General features: G+C 43.9%; 1 protein-coding gene across 2 annotated transcripts in view; it reads right to left on the minus strand.

The window, feature by feature from the left end:
- The window catches only part of LOC133466388 (junction plakoglobin-like), a 123,927-nt gene that overhangs the window by 30,541 nt on the left and 74,241 nt on the right, over positions 1–19,145 (minus strand). For both annotated transcript variants that reach the window (XM_061750031.1, XM_061750032.1), the window contains exons 4-10: positions 17,069–17,322; positions 16,149–16,387; positions 10,200–10,401; positions 9,965–10,109; positions 9,771–9,874; positions 1,864–1,983; positions 1,225–1,443 (exon numbers count right to left, since the gene is read on the minus strand). In XM_061750031.1, coding sequence (XP_061606015.1) covers positions 1,225–1,443; positions 1,864–1,983; positions 9,771–9,874; positions 9,965–10,109; positions 10,200–10,401; positions 16,149–16,387; positions 17,069–17,322 — 1,283 coding nt within the window. The remainder of the gene's footprint in view (positions 1–1,224; positions 1,444–1,863; positions 1,984–9,770; positions 9,875–9,964; positions 10,110–10,199; positions 10,402–16,148; positions 16,388–17,068; positions 17,323–19,145) is intronic.

Here is a 19,145-nt window from a genome sequence, read left to right on the forward strand (position 1 = left end):
TATGGATCACCAACGAGTGAATTATTGTATTATGCTATAATTTCATTCATTTTATTTTGAAAAGCACAAAAAGGTTATCCTGCTAGTGAGCCTGCAAACTTGACACAGGTAGTCAGATTTACTGTATCGGCTCCGGCAAAAAACAAAAAAGAAAGCGAAGACATAGTTACATTATTTCCATCTGGAATGGGAAAGCGAATCCCTTTCCACATCACCAAATGGGAAGACGATATGCCTCATATGCAAATTCTGTGTGCATCTATAAACAAACGAGGCAACCTCGAGTGGCAGCGGCGAGCCGTAACAACTTCGAAGACATTTATTGAATTGAATACAAGCGCTAGAGGTGAGGACTTCTGGTCACTCGTGAGTGGAGATGAATGTCCTCTGATTGTGTTGTTTGTTATTTTATTTTTATATTTGAGCATGTTTCTGAATAGTCTTGAACATTGAAGATAAATGAAAATAGCACTATTTCATGTCCTTGTTGTGCATTGGACTTTAAGTTTACATTTTATTTTATTTAGACATTTTAGCATTTTACTCCAGTTATTTTGTATTGAAGAGAAGCTACCAAATGCAACTACAGTATTTCAAGTCCCTTCTTGACATTCAATTTAATTAGATTTTATGTTCATTCCAACATGTTGGCATTGGCGTTGGGGGCAGTGGTCTGGTGCCCGCGCCCCTCCCCTTGGGACGGGTCGGGACCTCCCTGGGTCCTGGGTGGTCGGTGCCGTCCCCCTGGTTGGGTCCCCTGCTGGACGGGCTTGCTGACTCGCCCCCCCCCCCCCGCCCACTTATAGGATCCACCATACCTCAATGTTCCGGTAACTCTGTACACCAGTTGCATGTGATATGGTGTTCATACACTAATCGGTTCGAGAGAAACACTATAGACTTTAATGACTGATACTGGAATCACTTATAACAACACAGGTTGTACTAACATATCAACTCAATCCCCGATGCAGTCAGAGCACATCTCTCCAGGGACACACCTTTCCAGCAGATGCTGTCACAGCATGATGGGAAAAATGTGTGTTACGATGCGCTTCACGTTATTTCTATTTATATGCATGTTAATACGTCTAAAAGGATATGCCTCAGTGCAGATGTCACCAAACAGACACTTCACTTCACTTTTGACATTTCACAGCTAACCTGTACATCATTTCCATTTTCCTTTCCTTTCCTGACTACTACAGGTGGTCCTTTTCTCACCTTTATAACAGGCCAGTAGTGTGGCTGTCCCAGCAGCTTGACCACAGCAGGGACACCATAGTGCAGCCGCACAGCATTCTGGGCCAGCTCAGCATCGTGGTGGCGCGACGTGAGGTGACGCAAGGCGCAAACTGCTGGCTCCGCAACATCTTCTTTTTCCCCAGCACGTAGCACAGCGTGGATCAGTGCCTCCACTCCGCCAAACTGAGTGACCAGAGTCTGAAGTGAAGCAAGTTTTACATTTTTTTTTTGTTTAAATGAAAAGATAAGCGAGAACAGCAATACATACAGTGCATCAATATGAGGAATTACTTTTATAAAATGATTTCTGGAGTCTATTCATTCAAATTTGGCAGTGTTGTCAAAAATACTCTTCTGTGTAGTATGTAAAGTTTATGTTTTTATTTTGACTTTATAGGAACTTTAGATTGAACATAACAAAACGTATTGTCACACAGACACACGCAGAAGTGGTCTATAATTTTAGGCATTCAAATAAAATGTATCACAGCTCAAAGGATTTGATAAGTTGCCTTCCTCTTAGGATGAGATACATTTGAGACTTTATATTTCCAATTCAAACTAAGGCCCGAATACCTCTTTTTTCTGGACAAATAGTGTCTTAATCTACATGGCTACCTTGTTGCGTGAGTTGTTACAAGTGAGGTTGGACAAGATGCCTGTTGCGCAGGTCAGCACATTGACATCATCTGAACCCAGCTGGGTAACTAATATCTGCAGCAGACCATCTAAACCTTCCTAGAGAGAGAGAGAGAGAACAGTTGAGAGAAAAAAGTTCAACAGATGAGTCATTACAGCAAGCTCAGCTGCAGCATGGCCTGCACAACACGAAGTGTCTGCTAATACGCTAACTCGAGAAATAACAGTGACCATCAGTTTCTTGCTCTTTTTCCATGGCTCTCCGCTGGACAAAATAGTCCTGGGGATTTCCAAGTTCTTCTAATTATGGATGGAGAACATGTTTCTATACCCTTCCCCAGATCTTTGCCTGGAGACATACCCGTTTCCGAGTTGTACAGACAGTTCCTTTGACATCATGTTTGGTTTATGCTCTCACATGCACTGTCAACTGTGGAACCTTATATACAGTATGTAACAGAGGCGATCTTGCCCCGTCCACCCACACCTGGGCTTTAATCCATGCCGCCACGTCACTGGTTGGATGTCGAGTGCAATGACCACTTAGTTAAAACCCCGGTCCGCTAACTCAGTGGCCAGCTCCCTCTTTTGAAGTCTCTGAGGAGTTAAGACTATACTAATGTGAATTCACACTGTATCCGTTACACTCACCCCCTGAAAACTACACCGATCCAATCCAAAATCATGGCACCATAGAAACGGTGGCGAGCCTGTGCCGACCAGCCACACCGCGGCTCGAACCCACATCTTCACCATGTCACCAGTTGGAAGTCAAGTGCACTGACTGCTGAGCTAAAAGTTGAGGCCACTGACTCAGCGGCGAGAACCTTTTTTTTGAAGTCTCCCAGAAATGACGTTTGAGGGTAACAGATGCCAGCCTGCGCTGTGTGAATGTGAAAACTTACTTCTGAGAGACTTCAAAGGAGGGTGCTGAGCAATGAATTAGTGGCCTGGTTTTTTTGGACAGCTGTCAGTGCACTCGACTTCCAACCAGTGACACGGTGACGGCACGGGTTCTAGCCCAGGTGTGGCTGGACAACGCAGGCTTGTCACCATTACTTATAGACAGGTGTTTTTTTCAATATCATGTTCCGTCAACTGAATTCACCACAGGTGGACTCCAATTAAGCCCAATGATAGTGGAAACAGGATGCACCAGAGCTCTATTTTGGGATTCATGCCACAAGCTATGAATACTTAAGTGTTCTGTTAGCTTTTTATTTTTAACGTTTGCCGAAATCTTTTTTTCCCATTGATGTGTGTAGAAGTTTGTGGCAAACAATTTAATCAATTAGGGATTAAGGCCATAACATAACAAAATGCTCTTCCCAGAGGCTCACCACTTGTGGGAGGAAACGAAGGTGTTGGGTGCATTGTGAACAAGGTGGTGGCCAAAGGCGGGGAGCTTGGCGGTCCAATCCTTGGCTAGAGAAGCTGGCTGTAGGTATGTGGAATGTCACCTCTCTGGGAGGGAAGGAGCCTGAGTTGGTGTACAGTGTTGAGAGGTTCTAATGAAATAGACTTGGACTTTATTCTGCCCAGAGCAAAATTATTTTCCATAAACCATACATGGACTCCACAAGATCAACATCAGCAATAAAACAGACTACACTGTACAAAACACAACAAACACTACAACACAACACCATACTCAGTGAGGCCTGTTGTTCAAGGCAGCTACTGTATAATTGCAAATGAGCTTTTTCCCATAAAAAGCCCTCCTGCACCTTAACGACCTGTATCGGCGCGCTACAGGGCAGTGAAGTGAAGTATTCATCTCAGTGTACAAGTTGCAATACATGAGGTAGCTTTGTTTTTTAATTCAGTGAAGTTGGTTGTGGGCAGACCAATGATTTTTGCAGCAGTGTTGGTTATGTTTGTGAGCTTAGTGTGTTTTCAAACTGACAGCATGTAGAAGAAGCAGGTGGAGCAGTACAGTAAAATGAATTGGATGATGCTTTGATACAGTAACAGATGGGGATGTTGAGCAACATTGGGGATAGCTGATTGCCTCTGGTCATTCCATTTTTGAATGTCCTTGATGTGCTGGTCAAAGGTGATTTTACTGTGCAGTGTTACTCTGAGGTCTTTAAAGCCATCTACTATTTATTCTGCTTCATTTTTTATGGTAACGGGGTCTTAGAGGGTGGGAGGAATGATAAACGCTTTTGTTTTGGTGACATTGAGGTGGAGGTGGTTCGTCTCACATTACTGGGTGAAATGAGTGATGTTGCTGTGGTAGTCCTGAACAGAATGGTTGTCTGTGAGATGCTCGAGGATGGCTGCGTCATTTGAGTATGAAGTAGTTAGTCCTGGCTCACCTCGACACGCAGCTTGGGCTCTGCAACCAGTCCTCTTGAGAGGGGTTGGACTCTCTTTACTGAAGTTGCCTAAGGTGAGAGGTGCCATGCAGGTGTGGGAATAGTAATTGCCCCCAGGCTCAGTGCCTGTATGTCAGGGAAGCCTCCCGCCTTGGGGTGGGGGTAAGGGTCCTGACTGTTGTTTGTGCCTTCAGCGTATATTGGGTTTGGATAAAAGCTTAAGTAATTTGGGACAAGAAAAAGTCGGGAATTATGACGCCTGCGTCTAATTCCAGAATGATCCAATAAACTTCAGAAGATTACAATCCAATTATATTTGTCTCGCGTAGGGCACCACATCTTTTTTTTATATTTTAAAATTTTAGGAAAAGTGACGAAAACCTCTATCAGTCTCTGTCTTCTAGAAGGCTTGCTACATGGATGAATAGTTCTCGATTACAGCGGTTTACTGTTGTATTCAGACATACAAAGTACACAACAGGAAGTGGAATGTTAGAGAATATGAATTTTACTCTAAAGGGGAACTAAAGGCGGGAAAATTAATTAATTTTGTTCACTACAAAAAGGTACAGTTAAGCATTCATAGAGAAGGCTGAACTCGTGATGTAAGGGTGAAATGAGTGGATGTGTAGTGAGCAATGCTAGAGCTGGGAATTTCTGTGACCGTTAGTTTAATCCCAATTATGCACCAAATTGTAATTGGTGATCAGCAAGTTGTACTCACGTTGTGCAGAACAAAAATAGGCATGTGGGTCAATTCTCACTATGTCTGGACAAGGACGTCGATAGGTGGATTTGAAGGAAAAAGAAACAAGAGTAGCCTGGCCGAACCACCTGGGTGACGTTGTTCACCAAGTGCTGAGGGAGAACTTGCGCATGAAAATTGCTCCTTCCCTATTCCTCTTGCTGGTGACATACCCTCACACAAAAATGTAGTTGGGGAGTTGGCAGAATGTCTATGCGGGCACCGATTGTCAGAGCGGCAAGGAAGATTTGGCCGGGCCTAGCCCGTTTTGGCTCCCCTTCCCAGCGTATCCTGTGTCGTCCCTGGGGTCTCCTCCCGGTGGGATGTGCCTGGAACACCTCACCAGGGAGGCGTCCGGGAGGCATCTGAATCAGATGCTCCAGTCACCTCATCTGGCTCTTCTCAATCTGGAGGAGCAGCGGCTCTACTCTGAGCTGCTACCGGATGACCGAGCTTCTCTCTAATGGAGAGCCCGGTCACCCTTCGTACGAAACTCATTTCGGCCACTTGTATCCGGGATCTTGTTCTTTTGGTCATGACACACAGCTCGTGACCATGGGTGAGGGTAGTGACGTAAATCGACTGGTAAATTGAGAGCTTCACCTTTCGGCTTAGCTCCTTTTTTTCCACAACAGACCGATACAAAGTCTGCATTACTGCTCCGATACGCCTGTCGATCTCCCGTTACATTCTTCCCTCACTCGTAAACAAGACCCCAAGGTACTTGAACTCCTCCACTCCTCCACTCATCCTCAACCTGGAGAGTGCACGGCACACTTTTCCGACTGAGGACCATGGTCTCAGAGTTGGAGGTGCTGAGTTTCATCCCAGCCGATTCACACTTGGCTGCGAACCGTTCCAGTGAGAGTACTCCACCAATGATCCCAGATGGTCCATTGTACTTCATTTGAGTTCCTGCGAAGGCCAGTGAGTAATAATTGCATTGTGGCCTGTCTAACTAATAAATCCAGTGTCGTCAATTGTACGAACTGTCACATTTGTAAAGAGGGTTTCCCAAATTTTTGGTTACTAGGTCAGTCTACAGATAAAGGTGTTTGTTGGACAAGCCATTAAGAATGGCTGGGAGGGAGGACTGTGAATTAGTTTATGGCTCAGTTGATATAAACCAGGTTACCTGTGTGTGCGTGTGTGTGTGTGTGTGTGTGTTATGAATATAGACCGGCTAGTTGAGGGTCAGGAGGCAAGAATGAAAAGGTCATGAGCTCTTGGGGGGCAGGGGGCCGTCGACAAATGTGCTTTATAGGGCATATTCGCTACATGCCTATGCAGCAAACAGCAGTTCCTTTTGCTGGGCAACTTGAAAAGCTCAAGTGGACAATGACAGTGAGACCTGGATGTGGGTGACTGGGAAGAAAAGACCCCCTAATCTGCTTTGTTGTTGAACTTCTGTGCCTGTCACCGATTGTCCATACCAAACAACTTTCTCAACGTAAGGGTGTCCATATGTGTACTTGACACCAGGGCACCCTTGGTTGCAGTTCAACGATCAAGTTTGTGGTGGTGTCATCAGACCTGTCTTGGACAGTCAGGTCAAAAGACGAGCAGAGCTGTCAACTGATCATCACCTGGTGACGTGTTGGCTCCGATGGTAGAGAAGGATTCCGGTCCAACCGGATAAACTCAAACCCATTGTGACGGCCGGCTGGGAAAGTCTTTCAGAGTGGGAGTTGTGGGCGTAGTCAATCCACGGGAGGAATGAGCTACAGGAGGAGAGGTTGCGGCCGGTAACACAGCGGAGGGCCGATTCCAGGGACTAATTCGCCCGCCAGGTCTGACCGTTGGTCTGCGGATGATATCATGAGGAAGTTTGCTGCCACGCCCACCGCTTTACAGAATTTCCACCAGACCAGGGATGTGAACTGAGGACCTCGGTCAGAGATAATGTCGATGGGGATACCATGGAGTCTAAAGAGATGCTGGACAAGGAGGTTAGCAGTTTTGAAGGCAGATGGTAGTTTGGGGAGGGGTACGTAATGGACATATTTGGAAAAGCGATCGACAATAGTGAGAATGATAGAGTTACTTTCAGAGGGGGGTAGGCCAGTAAAAAAAGTCCAGAGCGACCAAGGGCGGCTTGGGATAGGCAAGGGACGCAGCATACCACCTCGGGGCAGGTGTGAAGACTTCCCTCGGACTTAGATGGAGCAGGCTTGGACGGACTCTTGGGTGTTGTTAACAAGGCTGGGCCACCAGAATTGCTGTCGGATTAACTGAATGGTGTGGGAAATGCTAGGATAACAAGTGAGTTTGGAATTGCCGGCCCACTGAAGGACGTCAGAGCTTCCGTAATCAGTACAAACAGGCGGTTCGGAGGCCCGGTCTTGAAATCTGGGTGAGTCTTTTGAGTCTCCTTAACCACCTGTTCGATCTTCCAAGTGACTGCTCCTACGAAGCATGAGGAAGGAAGGATGCATTCCGGTTCTTCAGGACTGGAGGGGGGTGAGTAAATCCGAGACGGCATCAGGTTTGCTGTTTCAGGAACTAGGACGGAAGGAGAAGCTGAAATTAAACCCGCTCAAGAAGAGGGCCCAGCGGGCTTGCGGGTTAAGGCGTTTGGCAGAACGGAAGTAAGTGAGATTTTTGTGGTCATTCCAAATGATAAACAGCAGTTCAGTCCTCTCCAGCCAGTGTCTCCACTCTTCCAAGGCCCATATAATGGCCAGCAGCTCTCGGTTGCCGAGTAGTTCCTCTCGGCAGGGGACAGGCGACGGGAAAAAAAGGCACAGGGTGCAAGTTTCTGGGTCGTGGGGTCCCGCTGCGAGAGGACAGCCCCTGCTCCTGTGTCCGAGGCATCAACCTCCACCATGAACAGGAGGGAGGGTTCGGGGTGGCGAGGAATGGGAGCACTGGTGAACAGGGTCTTGAGTTGACTGAATCCTTGTGATGCTGCCGGGGTCCACTGAATGGGGGAGCTGGTGGATGTGAGGCTGGTGAGGGGAATAGCGACCTTGCTGTAATTACGGATGAATCAAAGGTAGCTCATGACAGACACACCTCTGCAACATTGTATTGACATCGGGGACAGTTACTTGGAATTGGCAGACAGGGGTGGTGGTGCTGCATTTTAAGAAAGGGAACCAGAGCATATGTTCCAACTAGAGGAACACCACACGCCTCAGCCTTTCTGAAAAGGTCTATTCAGCTGTGCTGGAGAGGAGGGTCCATCGGGAAGTTTAATCTCATATTCAGGAAGAGCAATGTGGTTTTTGCCCTGGCCAGGGAACAGTGGATGAGCTCTACACCCTCTGCAGCATTAGAGGGTGCATGGCAGTTCATCCAACCATTCTACATGTGCTTTGTGGATTTGGAGAAGGAGTCCTGTGGAGGGTGCTCCGGGAGTATGGGGTACCGGACACCCTAATACAGGTTGTTTGGTCCCTGTACGACCGGTGTTTCATCCACATTGACTGTAGTAAGTCGGATCAGTTTCCAGTGAGGGTTGGACTTTGCCAAGGCTGCCCTTTGTCACCAATTCTGTTCATTACCTTTATTGACAGAATTTCTAGGTAGAGCCAAGATGTTGAAGGGGTCCGGTTTGGTGGTGTCATTACTTTTGTCTATGCTTTTTGCAGATGATGTGGTTCTTTTGGCTCCATCAAGCCGCAAACTTCCACTGTTGATGGAGTGGTTCACAGCCGAGAAGCAGTTGGGATGAGAATCAGCACCTCCAAATCTGAGACCATGGTCACCAGTCAAAAAAGGGTGCAGTGCTGTCTCCGGGTCAGCGATGAGATCCTGCCCCAAGTGGAGGAGTTCAAATATCTTGGGGACGACTCATGACACTCTGGAGAGACTATGTGAATGTCTCAGGATCCCCCAGAGGAGCTGGACAAAGTGGCTAGGGAGAGGGAAGTCTGGGCTACCCAGCTAAAGCTGTTGCCCCGGCGACCCGACTCCAGATAAGCGGATGACAATGGATTGTTATTGTTATAGAAGCTTCGTCATTCAAGACGGGTTCAGAGGGGAGCCGCTGCTCCTCCGCATTGAGAGGAGCCAGATGAGGTGACTGGGGCATCTGATTAGGATGCCTCCTAGACGTCTCCCTGGTAAGGTGTTCCGGACAGGTCCCACTTGGAGGCCTTGGGGACAACCTGGGACCCTCTGGAGAGCACATCTGCCTCACAGTTCTGAGGATCGGGTTTCAAATCCCGGTCTCGCCTGTGTAGAGTTTGCATGTTCTCCCCGTGCCTGCGTGGGTTTTCTCCGGGCACTCCGGTTTCCTCCCACATCCCAAAAACATACGTGGCAGGTTGAGTGAAGACTCTAAACTGCCCGTAGGTGTGAATGTGAGTGCGAATGATTGTTTGTTTCTATGTGCCCTGCGATTGGCTGGCGACCAGTTCAGGCTGAAAATGGATGGATGGATGGACAGTGTGCTGTCTACTGTCGTAAATGACGTGCAGAAGTCAGGCAAGTTTGAGATTACTGATCATTCATTAGCATGTGATTGTGCGTTCTACTAAAGTAAATTGCATTTATACAGCAAGCAAGTTTACAGCAATACATTTGAGATGAAGTCTGAAAAAGACATCAGGGACATCTTCTGCACGACACTTTGGGGCCACAACACGTTCACACTGGGGTAAAAATAATGTGAAAGACCGCATAAGAAAAGCGTATTTAAGAATTATACATTAAGGACTGTGAATGTATCCGGTTTGGCTCAAAATCGGAATTAGCTATGTAGAGTTGCAGTGTAAATCTACTTCTCAGAGGGAGACAAAAGTAGTAGCATTAACACAATTTAGTTTCCGTAGGAGTGGTATTATCATTGCATTTAACAATTGACCCATACATACTTGCTTGGTTGCTGCATCTGACAGGTTCCGGAGTGTCCATAGACAGTTCTGAATCAGACGCTGACTTGACCCGGTGAGATGCTGACCCAGGGCTTGCATACCTCCTGCAGACAGATGTAAATACAGATTGACATAAGACTTTGTCTTCATCACCTGTAATTAAGCTACATTACTGTTTAATTATTTGGTTGTACCTGCTTCTACTATGGCGGGCTTGTTGCTCGGACACACTGACAATACTTTGAGTACTCGACTGGTGGTCCATAGCAGTTTTTCATAGTTGTAGTTCCTCATGATGAAAACCAGACCCTCTGGGCCCCCATTGGCGAGTATGATTAGCTATGGAAAAACAGGAAGCAGAAGATAACTAATAATTACAGATCGCTGAAAAGAAACTGCTGCCTCAAGTTGACACCTAACTACATTCACCTTGCTCTCTTGATTGGCGTAAGACAGAAGCTGCAGACAGTCTGTGGTAATGGCAAGGAACTTGGGGTTGCTCTTCTTCAGTAAAGGCACCATCCTCTGAAGGCCATCAGCAAGACGCACTGCCATCTTGGCTCCTTCTTGGTGCAACAGAAGGTTGTGAAGGGTTGTTATTGCATAAAATAAAACTGACTCCACAGGTGAACTGTGAAAAAAAATGACAGAGGAAGGCAAGATAAAGATTAAAGATCTACTTTCAGGACCACTAAGCAATCTATCCCATTGACTTACCTCCTTCTGATGCAAGTATATGCCACTCAAAAAAGGGAATTACATGAGAATTACAGTGTTTGTCTGATGCCTGCCAGGTCTGGGAGGCGATCCCTCCCATGAGAGCATTCATTGTGACTACTAGCTATTTTTCGATAAAGATAAGTTGAGTGCAGCTGGACAAAGATAATTGTCTCGCTTTCCTTTGGTTCTCTGTCTCTCTCACTTCTCTATAACGGAGGTGATTGTTTTGCTTAGACCTCAGTAAGGCGTGACAACTCGTAAGACTTGTACCGTTTCCTCTCTATGCAAAGACTTTTCTTTCTTTTTTGTAATAAAAACCCACAAAGACAAGATTGCATCCTCACTTATTCTGTCAGAAAAAATATGTGCCAAAACACTGGACAGAATGACTCAACAACAATAATCCAGCAATGCCAATACAAAAGGGGAGCAACATTTGAACCATTCTAAAGTTCGAAAGAGAGGACAATTACAGATTTGAAAACAATATACACAATATGTTTAGCTTTTGGGGACATTGTGCGAAATCTGGTTGTACAGGTTTTGTTCTCTTTTGAATTTCCCCTGAAACCCTCTATTAAGAGAGAAAACATTTTGACAAACAATATGATTTTATCTTATATATCATCATTGTATGAATGAACATTGTCTCTGCCCTTTTTTTACATCTGAAACCAATAGCTTTTAGAATTTAGGTCATCATCTTGTCTAGATAGTGACAACGGTGGGGAAATCATACCAACCTAGTTAGAGGTGGCGTCAAGGTACTTTGAGGTCAGCAAATGTCTTTTAAAAAAGACACTTAAGATGGTTGGTCAGTCCTTTTTGAGGTCAGAGTAGCATTTTGAATTTTGTTCCAAAGAAACAATAAGCAAACAAAAATCAGTCGGGAGTATACAGTATTTGTGGCTGATATAAATGTGACTACAGACAGAATTTTAAATAAATTTGGCTTTACCTATAAAACGCAATTGATACCAGCGGATCAACAGACTTCAGTAACGGAAAACTGAGAAAAAAAAGACGTGCATAAAGCTTTTAAATGTATCATTTCTGATGATAAAAACCACATCTGTAATTTAAGCTTTTATCCTGACTGTTTTTACTTTCTATTTTGTCTGATTATCATTTAATACCTAACACAATTGACAGAGATACAAAACACATGAGAAGAGATTTTGTATTATGTAATGTATGTGTGACTGTTAAGAAAAGGTAAAATGCTGACAGAAATTGGTCACCAGCTGTCATTTTGTGAAGCCCCTTTTTTCCAGCAAATTTTCTCTCTTTTTTTTGTGTATAAACTAAGCCCTGAATTAATTATTACCATGAATTATTCTGCCTCAGTTAAGCCTTGGTGTAGGAGATTAACTTTGAAAGCTTATTATGGTTGAAAAGGCCACATATTAAATAAGACGTGTGCATGTTTGTCTTATATGTGGGATATTGAACCATTCCAAACATACAAATTTCAATACATTAATGCAATGCAATGTTCACCTTCCTTTTCCACTCTGGTAAACATTTAACCATTCTATTGCAATTGGTTATCAGGAATCATAATTAGGAAATAATGTACCTAAGAATTGGCACGGTGGTCGACTGGTTAGCACATCTGCCTCACAGTTCTGAGGACTGGGGTTCAAATCCCGGCCCCGTCTGTGTGGAGTTTGCATGTTCTCCCCGTGCCTGAGTGGGTTTTCTCCGGGCACTCCGGTTTCATCCCACATCCCAAAAACATGCGTGGTAGGTTGATTGAAGACTCTAAATTGCCCATAGGTGTGAATGTGAGTGTTTCTATTTGCCCTGCAACTGGCCTGCAAGCGGTTCAGGGTGTACTCCGCTGCCCGCCCAAAGATAGCTGTGATAGGCTCCAGCAGCCCGCGGCCCTAGTGAGGATAAGCGGTAAAAAAAAATGGATGGATGGATGTACCTAAGAATATATTTAAAAAACAAATCTACAATCAATATTTAAAAAAGCCCTGAAGAACCAATCAACATTACTTTTAATAAACAAATTCATGTTCATTCAAATGAAGTCAAAAAACTTCCAAGATCCTTTTGCACAAATTACTGCATCAATACAGTGTGGCATGGAGACGATCAGCCTGTGACACTGTTGAGGTATTATGGAAGCCCAAGTAGCTATGATGTCAGCCTTCGGAGCCTTGTCTGCGTTATTGGATCTGGTGTCTCTCAGCTTCCTCATGTCAATACCCCATAGTCTATGGGGTTCAGCTCTGGTGAGTGTGCTGACCAATCAAGCACAGTAATATCATGGTTATTTACCCAGACATTGGTAGTTTTGGACATGGGGCTAAGTCTTGCTGGAACATTAAATCAGCATCTCCAGAAAGCTTGTTAGCAGAAACAAGCATAATGTTTTTGAAATTTACTGATAAACAGCTGTGTTGACTTCAGACTTAAGAAAACACAGTGAAACACCACCTGCTGATGACATGGCACCCCAAACTATCACTGAATGTGGAAACGTTACACTGGACTTCAAGCAACTTGGATTGTGTGCCTCTCAACCTTTCCTCCAGAATCTGGGTCCTTGAGTCACAAATGTAATGCAAAATCGCCTTTCATCTAAAAATACTTTGGACCACTGAGCAATAGTCCAATTGTTTTTCTTCTTCGCCCAGGTAGGACGCTTGTGACGTTGGCTCTGGTTAAAGAGTGGCTTGACACAAGGAATGCAACCCTGAGCATAATTCCTATTGTCTTTTCACGGTGGCTCTTCCAGATGTTAAGAAAGACTTGATGTCGAGCTCTCCCAAATTATGTTGCTTGTGCATCTTTTTCTACCACATTTTCCCTTCCACTCGACTTTGTATTGATGTGTTTGACTACAGAACGCTCCATGTATGCCATGCCTGCCAGCATCTTACACCCTGCTATGATGTGCTGCACTGTCTCTGGGGCTTCTTTGCACAGCCTGCATCTTGGGTCCTATCTGATGTGGTAGACCCCAGCCTCTATTGATCTTGTGTTTAGGACCTGTTCTTGTGCTGCCATATTTGGTGCCTCTGACGTGTCTTTTACTCCAGCCTTTTCCAGCAACTGGTGCGTTTTCTCTATGTCAGTCACTTCTTAAGTTTGTCGGTGTCATGCAGGGGCTTGTCTTTCCATGACAGCCTATCTGGCTCCTTCTCCTTTCAGTGCTTCTGTTGCCTAAGGCATTCATTTAGCAGTTTGTCGCTGGGGACCATATTCTTGATGTATTCTTTAAGACCTGTTGTTTCCTCCTGCATAGTGCCTGTGACGCTATCTGATTACTGGCAGGGCAAAGGCAATATTCTCCAGGATTTTCTGGTAAAGAGCAGAATTCATGCCATCTATCACATCAAGTCATCCAGGCCCTGAAGAAGAAGCTGCCCCAGACCATCACACTACTATCAACACGTTTGACTGTTGGTATGATGCTATTTTTCTGAAATGCTGTTACATTTACGCCAGATGAAACAAGACACACACCTTCCAAAAAGTTTGACTTTCATTTTGTCAGTCAATAGGATATTCCCCAAAACATTCGGATATTTTTTTTATTATTTTATTTTTTATTTTTTTGCAAAAGTAAGATGCGCTTTTACGCGGCACGGTGACGACTGGTTAGCACATCTGCCTCACAGTTCTGAGGACCTGGGTTCAAATCCCGGCCCCGGTTGTGTGGAGTTTGCATGTTCTCCCCGTGCCTGCGTGGGTTTTCTCTGGGCACTCCAGTTTCCTCCCACATTGCAAAAGCATGCATGGTAGGTTGATTGGAAACTCTGAATCTCCCTTAGGTGTGAATGTGAGCGCAAATGGTTGTTTGTTTGTATGTGCCCAGCGATTGTCTGGCGACCAGTTCAGGGTGTACCCTGCCTCCAGCCCGAAGATAGCTGGGATAGGCTCCATCAGCCCGTGACCCTAGTGAGGATCAGCGGTAAAAGAAAATGGATGGAGAGAAATGAAGATGAGCTTTTATGTTCTTTTTGGTCAGCAGTAGTTTTCGCCTTGGAACTCTGCTATGGATGTCATTTTTGCCCTTCCTTTTTGTTGAGCCACGAACACTGACCTTAACCGAGGCAAGGGAGCCCTGCAGTTCTTTAGGTCAGGTCAGTTAATGCAGTTCAGTTCAATTTGTGGGCGGCGTGTCGCAGGGGATACATGTACCACCCCCCCCCCCAAGCACATGTTGTCGTTGTATCCCACATTGCCTACGAATGAATGTGGTTGGATATTTGGTGGTGGTCCGAGGGGCACAATGGCAGCCACAAGGCCCAAGGCCAGCTGTGGAAACACAAGTAGCTTACCGCCACCAGGTGTGACTGAGCAGTGAATGAATAATGTCTGAAATTACAAAGCGTCTTTGAGTGTCTTGAAAAGTGCTACATAACTGTAATGATTTGAAAAAATAAAATAAAATAACTTAGTGTTGTCCTGGGTTACTTTGTGACCTCCTGGATGAGTCATCAATGTGCTCTTGGGGTAAATTTTGCAGGCCTGCCACTCCTGGGAAGGTACACCACTGTTCCATTTTTTTCTCCATTTGTGGATAATGGCTCTCACTGTGGTTCGCTGGAGTCCTAAGGCTTTAGAAATGACTTTGTAACCCTTTCCAGACTGATCGATAGAGGTCATTTCTCGTGTATAATGTGCATTCCCCCCCCCCCCCCCCCAAAAAAAATTGTCAAAAGTCAATAGCACGGATTATACATAGGTATAGGGGAAAATGGAAAAAAAACCTTTCACATTTTATAAATGTATGCCGCCAACTAGAGGTTATGAAAAGGTATAGCCTCAAAAAACATCCCAAAAAAATGCTTGGTAGGTAAATTGAAGATGCTAAGTTGCTCGTAGGTGTAAATGTGAGTGTGAATGGTTGTTTGTTTATATGTGTGCTGCGATTGGCTGGCGAGCAGTTTAGGGTGTAACCCGCCTCTCGCCCAAAGTCAGCTGGGATAGGCTCCAGCATGTACGTGACCCGCTTGAGGATAAAGGGTACGGAAAATGCATGGGTTGTCTTTGTCTGATATTTATATTTGTTTGATGATCTTAAACAATAAACTGTAAACTATGCCGAAAAAAAAAAAGAAAAAAAAAAGAGGAATTTGAGAAGGAGGCAAATACTTTTTCAAGACACTGTATGGAGACAGACAACCATTCACACCCATTGGCAGTTTTGAGTATTCAAATAACCTCCTAAGAAACAAGTTTTTGGAGAAGTGGGTCGAAGCCATAATACACAGAGAAGACTCACACAAGCATGGGGAGAACATCACATATGCCACACAGACAACAAAAAAAAGCACATTTCCATGTTATGTTTCAAATTAAATTCCACCTTAAAATTTTTTGTGTTTTTTAATTATTGTTATTTGTATATATGTTTAATTTTTTATTTAATTTCCCTAAAGGAATTATAAAGCTTTCAATGCTCGGCTTCTTAAAAAATATAGTATACTATAATGAACTTGCGTTTAACTAAATGTGCCTTTGGACGTTGTGATTTGACACTATAAAAATTACAATTCAACTGGATGCAATAAAACTTTAATATACAGAAGGAAAAAAATCGACGACTACTGTCTAATTTGTGTGTATGTGTGGGGGGGGGGGATAAGTGGTATATGTGTTATTACTTTCAAATATGTCCAATTAAAGTCATTCTACCTCAGCATGCGGACAAGCGCTGGTATCCCTCCGGACTTGAATATGGCCTGCAGTCCCTCACTCTGGTGTGACAGACTGTGGAGGATGCTCGCAGTGCAACGAGCCGTCTCCATGTCAACTGTCGTTGTCATAGCACGAACCACGGCTCCTACCATGGTTGGCGACTGCACCAGCACCCGGCGACTGGCCTCCTTACGAGTGAGCTGGTTGACAATCATGGCTGCCTTGTTTACCACTACCTAGTAAACAGAGGTTGATAGTTAATAAGGATCATTGTTGTCATGGAGAAAAGTGGTCTCAGTCTTTTAATTTTTAGTTCAAAGGTTTAATGAGGATGCAAATAATATTCAAATATATGCAAACGTGCTTTTTTTTTTTAACATAGGGCAAGTATCCCCAAATACAATTCGAGAGTACATTAATGCAACTGAATAATAATGCAATATGCATTCATAAACACAATTGTCAAACACTATTGACAAACACAATTGTCAACTCACGCGTAGATACTGCAGTTTGAGTGATTTTCAAACCTTGCCTGGAGTATTGTGGAAATATCACTTACTTATGTTTAAAACATTTCTGTGCCGTTTCTCATATATTTTAATTCTGCTGATTTCCCACTCATGAAAAAAGAGATTACAAATGTGCCCCCAAATTATAACATAGACAAATTTGTTTTAAAAACTGGAACATTATTATCAAGTGTGTGCAATTTGTAAAGTAGCTTAGTATTATGGTATTGACTATCAACACTATTACTATACAGCAAGTCAGAAATTTATAGTTGAAGATATAACGTACAGTATAGACTTTCAGTGAAGCCATTGTGTGCCTAAATTAAGCTTGGCTGATTAAAATAAAATATATGACTCTCATTTACGAGAAATCCTCAGTAAAGAGAATGCAACATAAAGTACCGGATCATCATCTGCAAGGAGCTTGGTGAGCTCCGGCACTGCTCTTGTGGCCAGCTCAGCATCATCCTGGTAATTTATCAGGTGAACTATGGCTGTCTTTAGTAACTGTGAGGGCTCAGCCAGTCTTTGCACGTTGCTCTGCTGTGTGGGATCTGCTTGGACGGGTATGGCTGCCTCTCCCTCCACCAGCGTCTCTGGAAACATCGCTGCCCTTACGCGCTGGGCCCGGGTTAATGAGTACTGAGCGTCGAAATCTGGGGAAGGAAATTGAGACAAAGAGAGGATGGCGTTACACTATCCATCTCGGAGAAATTGGAAAAGGCTTTTACATCATACTTGCTGTGAGACTAACAATGAGTCACTTATCATGACACATATCGAAACAAATGAGGAATAGTCTCCGGGTAACCACAACTTGGTGTTTTCCGTCAAACCACAAAATGCGTCATTTTTAACCATTAAAGATGCATTATTTTTAACCATTCAAATCAAGAAACTTGACAGCATATGCAGTTTCAGTATTTACGCCTTTGAATCAATGCCTGAGTAATCTGTCTTATTAACTATCCCATCATATGTATTTTATAGTGTTGGGCGGATTAATAATGAAATATCAATACTTCGATACCAGCCTTTGCCAGTACTGGATTTGAGAAACAGGATGACAAATACAGTGGACAATGTGATGGTAAGAACTATTAAAGTAGAGAGGCAACCGGATCTACTTTGAATAACAGAGTTATGTTTCAGTATTATATATTTATATATGTCTGAAGTCAACATTATAGCCCAAAGGCTGATTTGCCCACCCAATTTGGAACTGAATGTAACACATAGTATACAATGAACCTGATTCAGGTGCTGCAATGTCAGTTTAGAAGCAACTTTACCAATTATCAAACAAATCAAGTGAGAGGGAAAGAAATTATATTTACAACTAGCATCAAGTTGAAAAATCAACATTAAATACAGAGGTGGGTAGTTACGCGTTACATTTACTCTGTTACATTTAGTCAAGTAACATTTTCCTTAAACTGTACATGGCAGAGTACTTTAAATGCACCGTACTTTTTACTTTTACTTCAGTATTTATGTGAAGGATTGATACTTTTACTCTGTTACAATGATCGACATGCCGTTCGTTGCTTTTATTTATTCATTCTTGCGTGTGCGTGTCTATTTTTAGACTCCATCTTCGACTTCCGCATAAGGTGCCCGTTGCGCCAATCAAACGGGATCACTAATGTCATTTGACTCCAATTAACCAATCAGAGGGCACAAGGCCGTCACATCACCGCGTACGTAGCCTTCGCGAGCCAATCAAAATGACACATTTATCACCAATCAGACGAGACAAGGCAGCCACATGACCGCGCACATAGCCTTCGCCTTTATTTTACAGACTCCAAAAAACAACAGCTTTGTCATGCTGATCTTCAATTGTGACTGTCCAAATGTCAGCCCACTTCTAACTTGAGAAAACACCTTGCGGTAAGTTGCAGATGTTTCTATTGTTGTTTTGGCAGTGGATATGGAAACATTAGCACTATCCCTATGGTGTCGCACACGCACACACAGTCACTAAGTCTGTTCAGCAAACAGCTTCTTCATGAAGTCATTTAAGCGAATAAAGCAAATAATGTTTCTGTCGGGCCCAATGTATGTGTTGTTGGTTTTTGGGCAGTTAAAAATTTAAATGGTAGCAGGTGTGTGTCAACCTGCAGGGCGCCGTTGAAAATTCAGCTACTATGGGTCGAAGTCGAAGAAGACGAAGAGGTGGAAAGCGGGTTCTTCGGCAGAAAGAGAAGAGGAAAACACAGAGCCTAGAACTGAATGTGGGGACTTTGAACGTTGGGACTATGACATGTTGGTTGACATGATGATTAGGAGAAATGTTGATATATTGTGTGTCCAGGAGACCAGGTGGAAAGGCAGTAAGGCTAGATGTTTAGTTGCAGCGTTTAAATTATTTTACCATGGTGTAGATGGTAAGAGAAATGGAGTCGGGTTTATTTTAAGAGTTGGCTAAGAATGTCTTGGAGGTGAAAAGAGTATCAGATCGAGTCATGAGGCTGAA

Source organism: Phyllopteryx taeniolatus, chromosome 16, assembly GCF_024500385.1.
Source record: "Phyllopteryx taeniolatus isolate TA_2022b chromosome 16, UOR_Ptae_1.2, whole genome shotgun sequence".
Taxonomy (NCBI): Eukaryota; Metazoa; Chordata; class Actinopteri; order Syngnathiformes; family Syngnathidae; genus Phyllopteryx; species Phyllopteryx taeniolatus.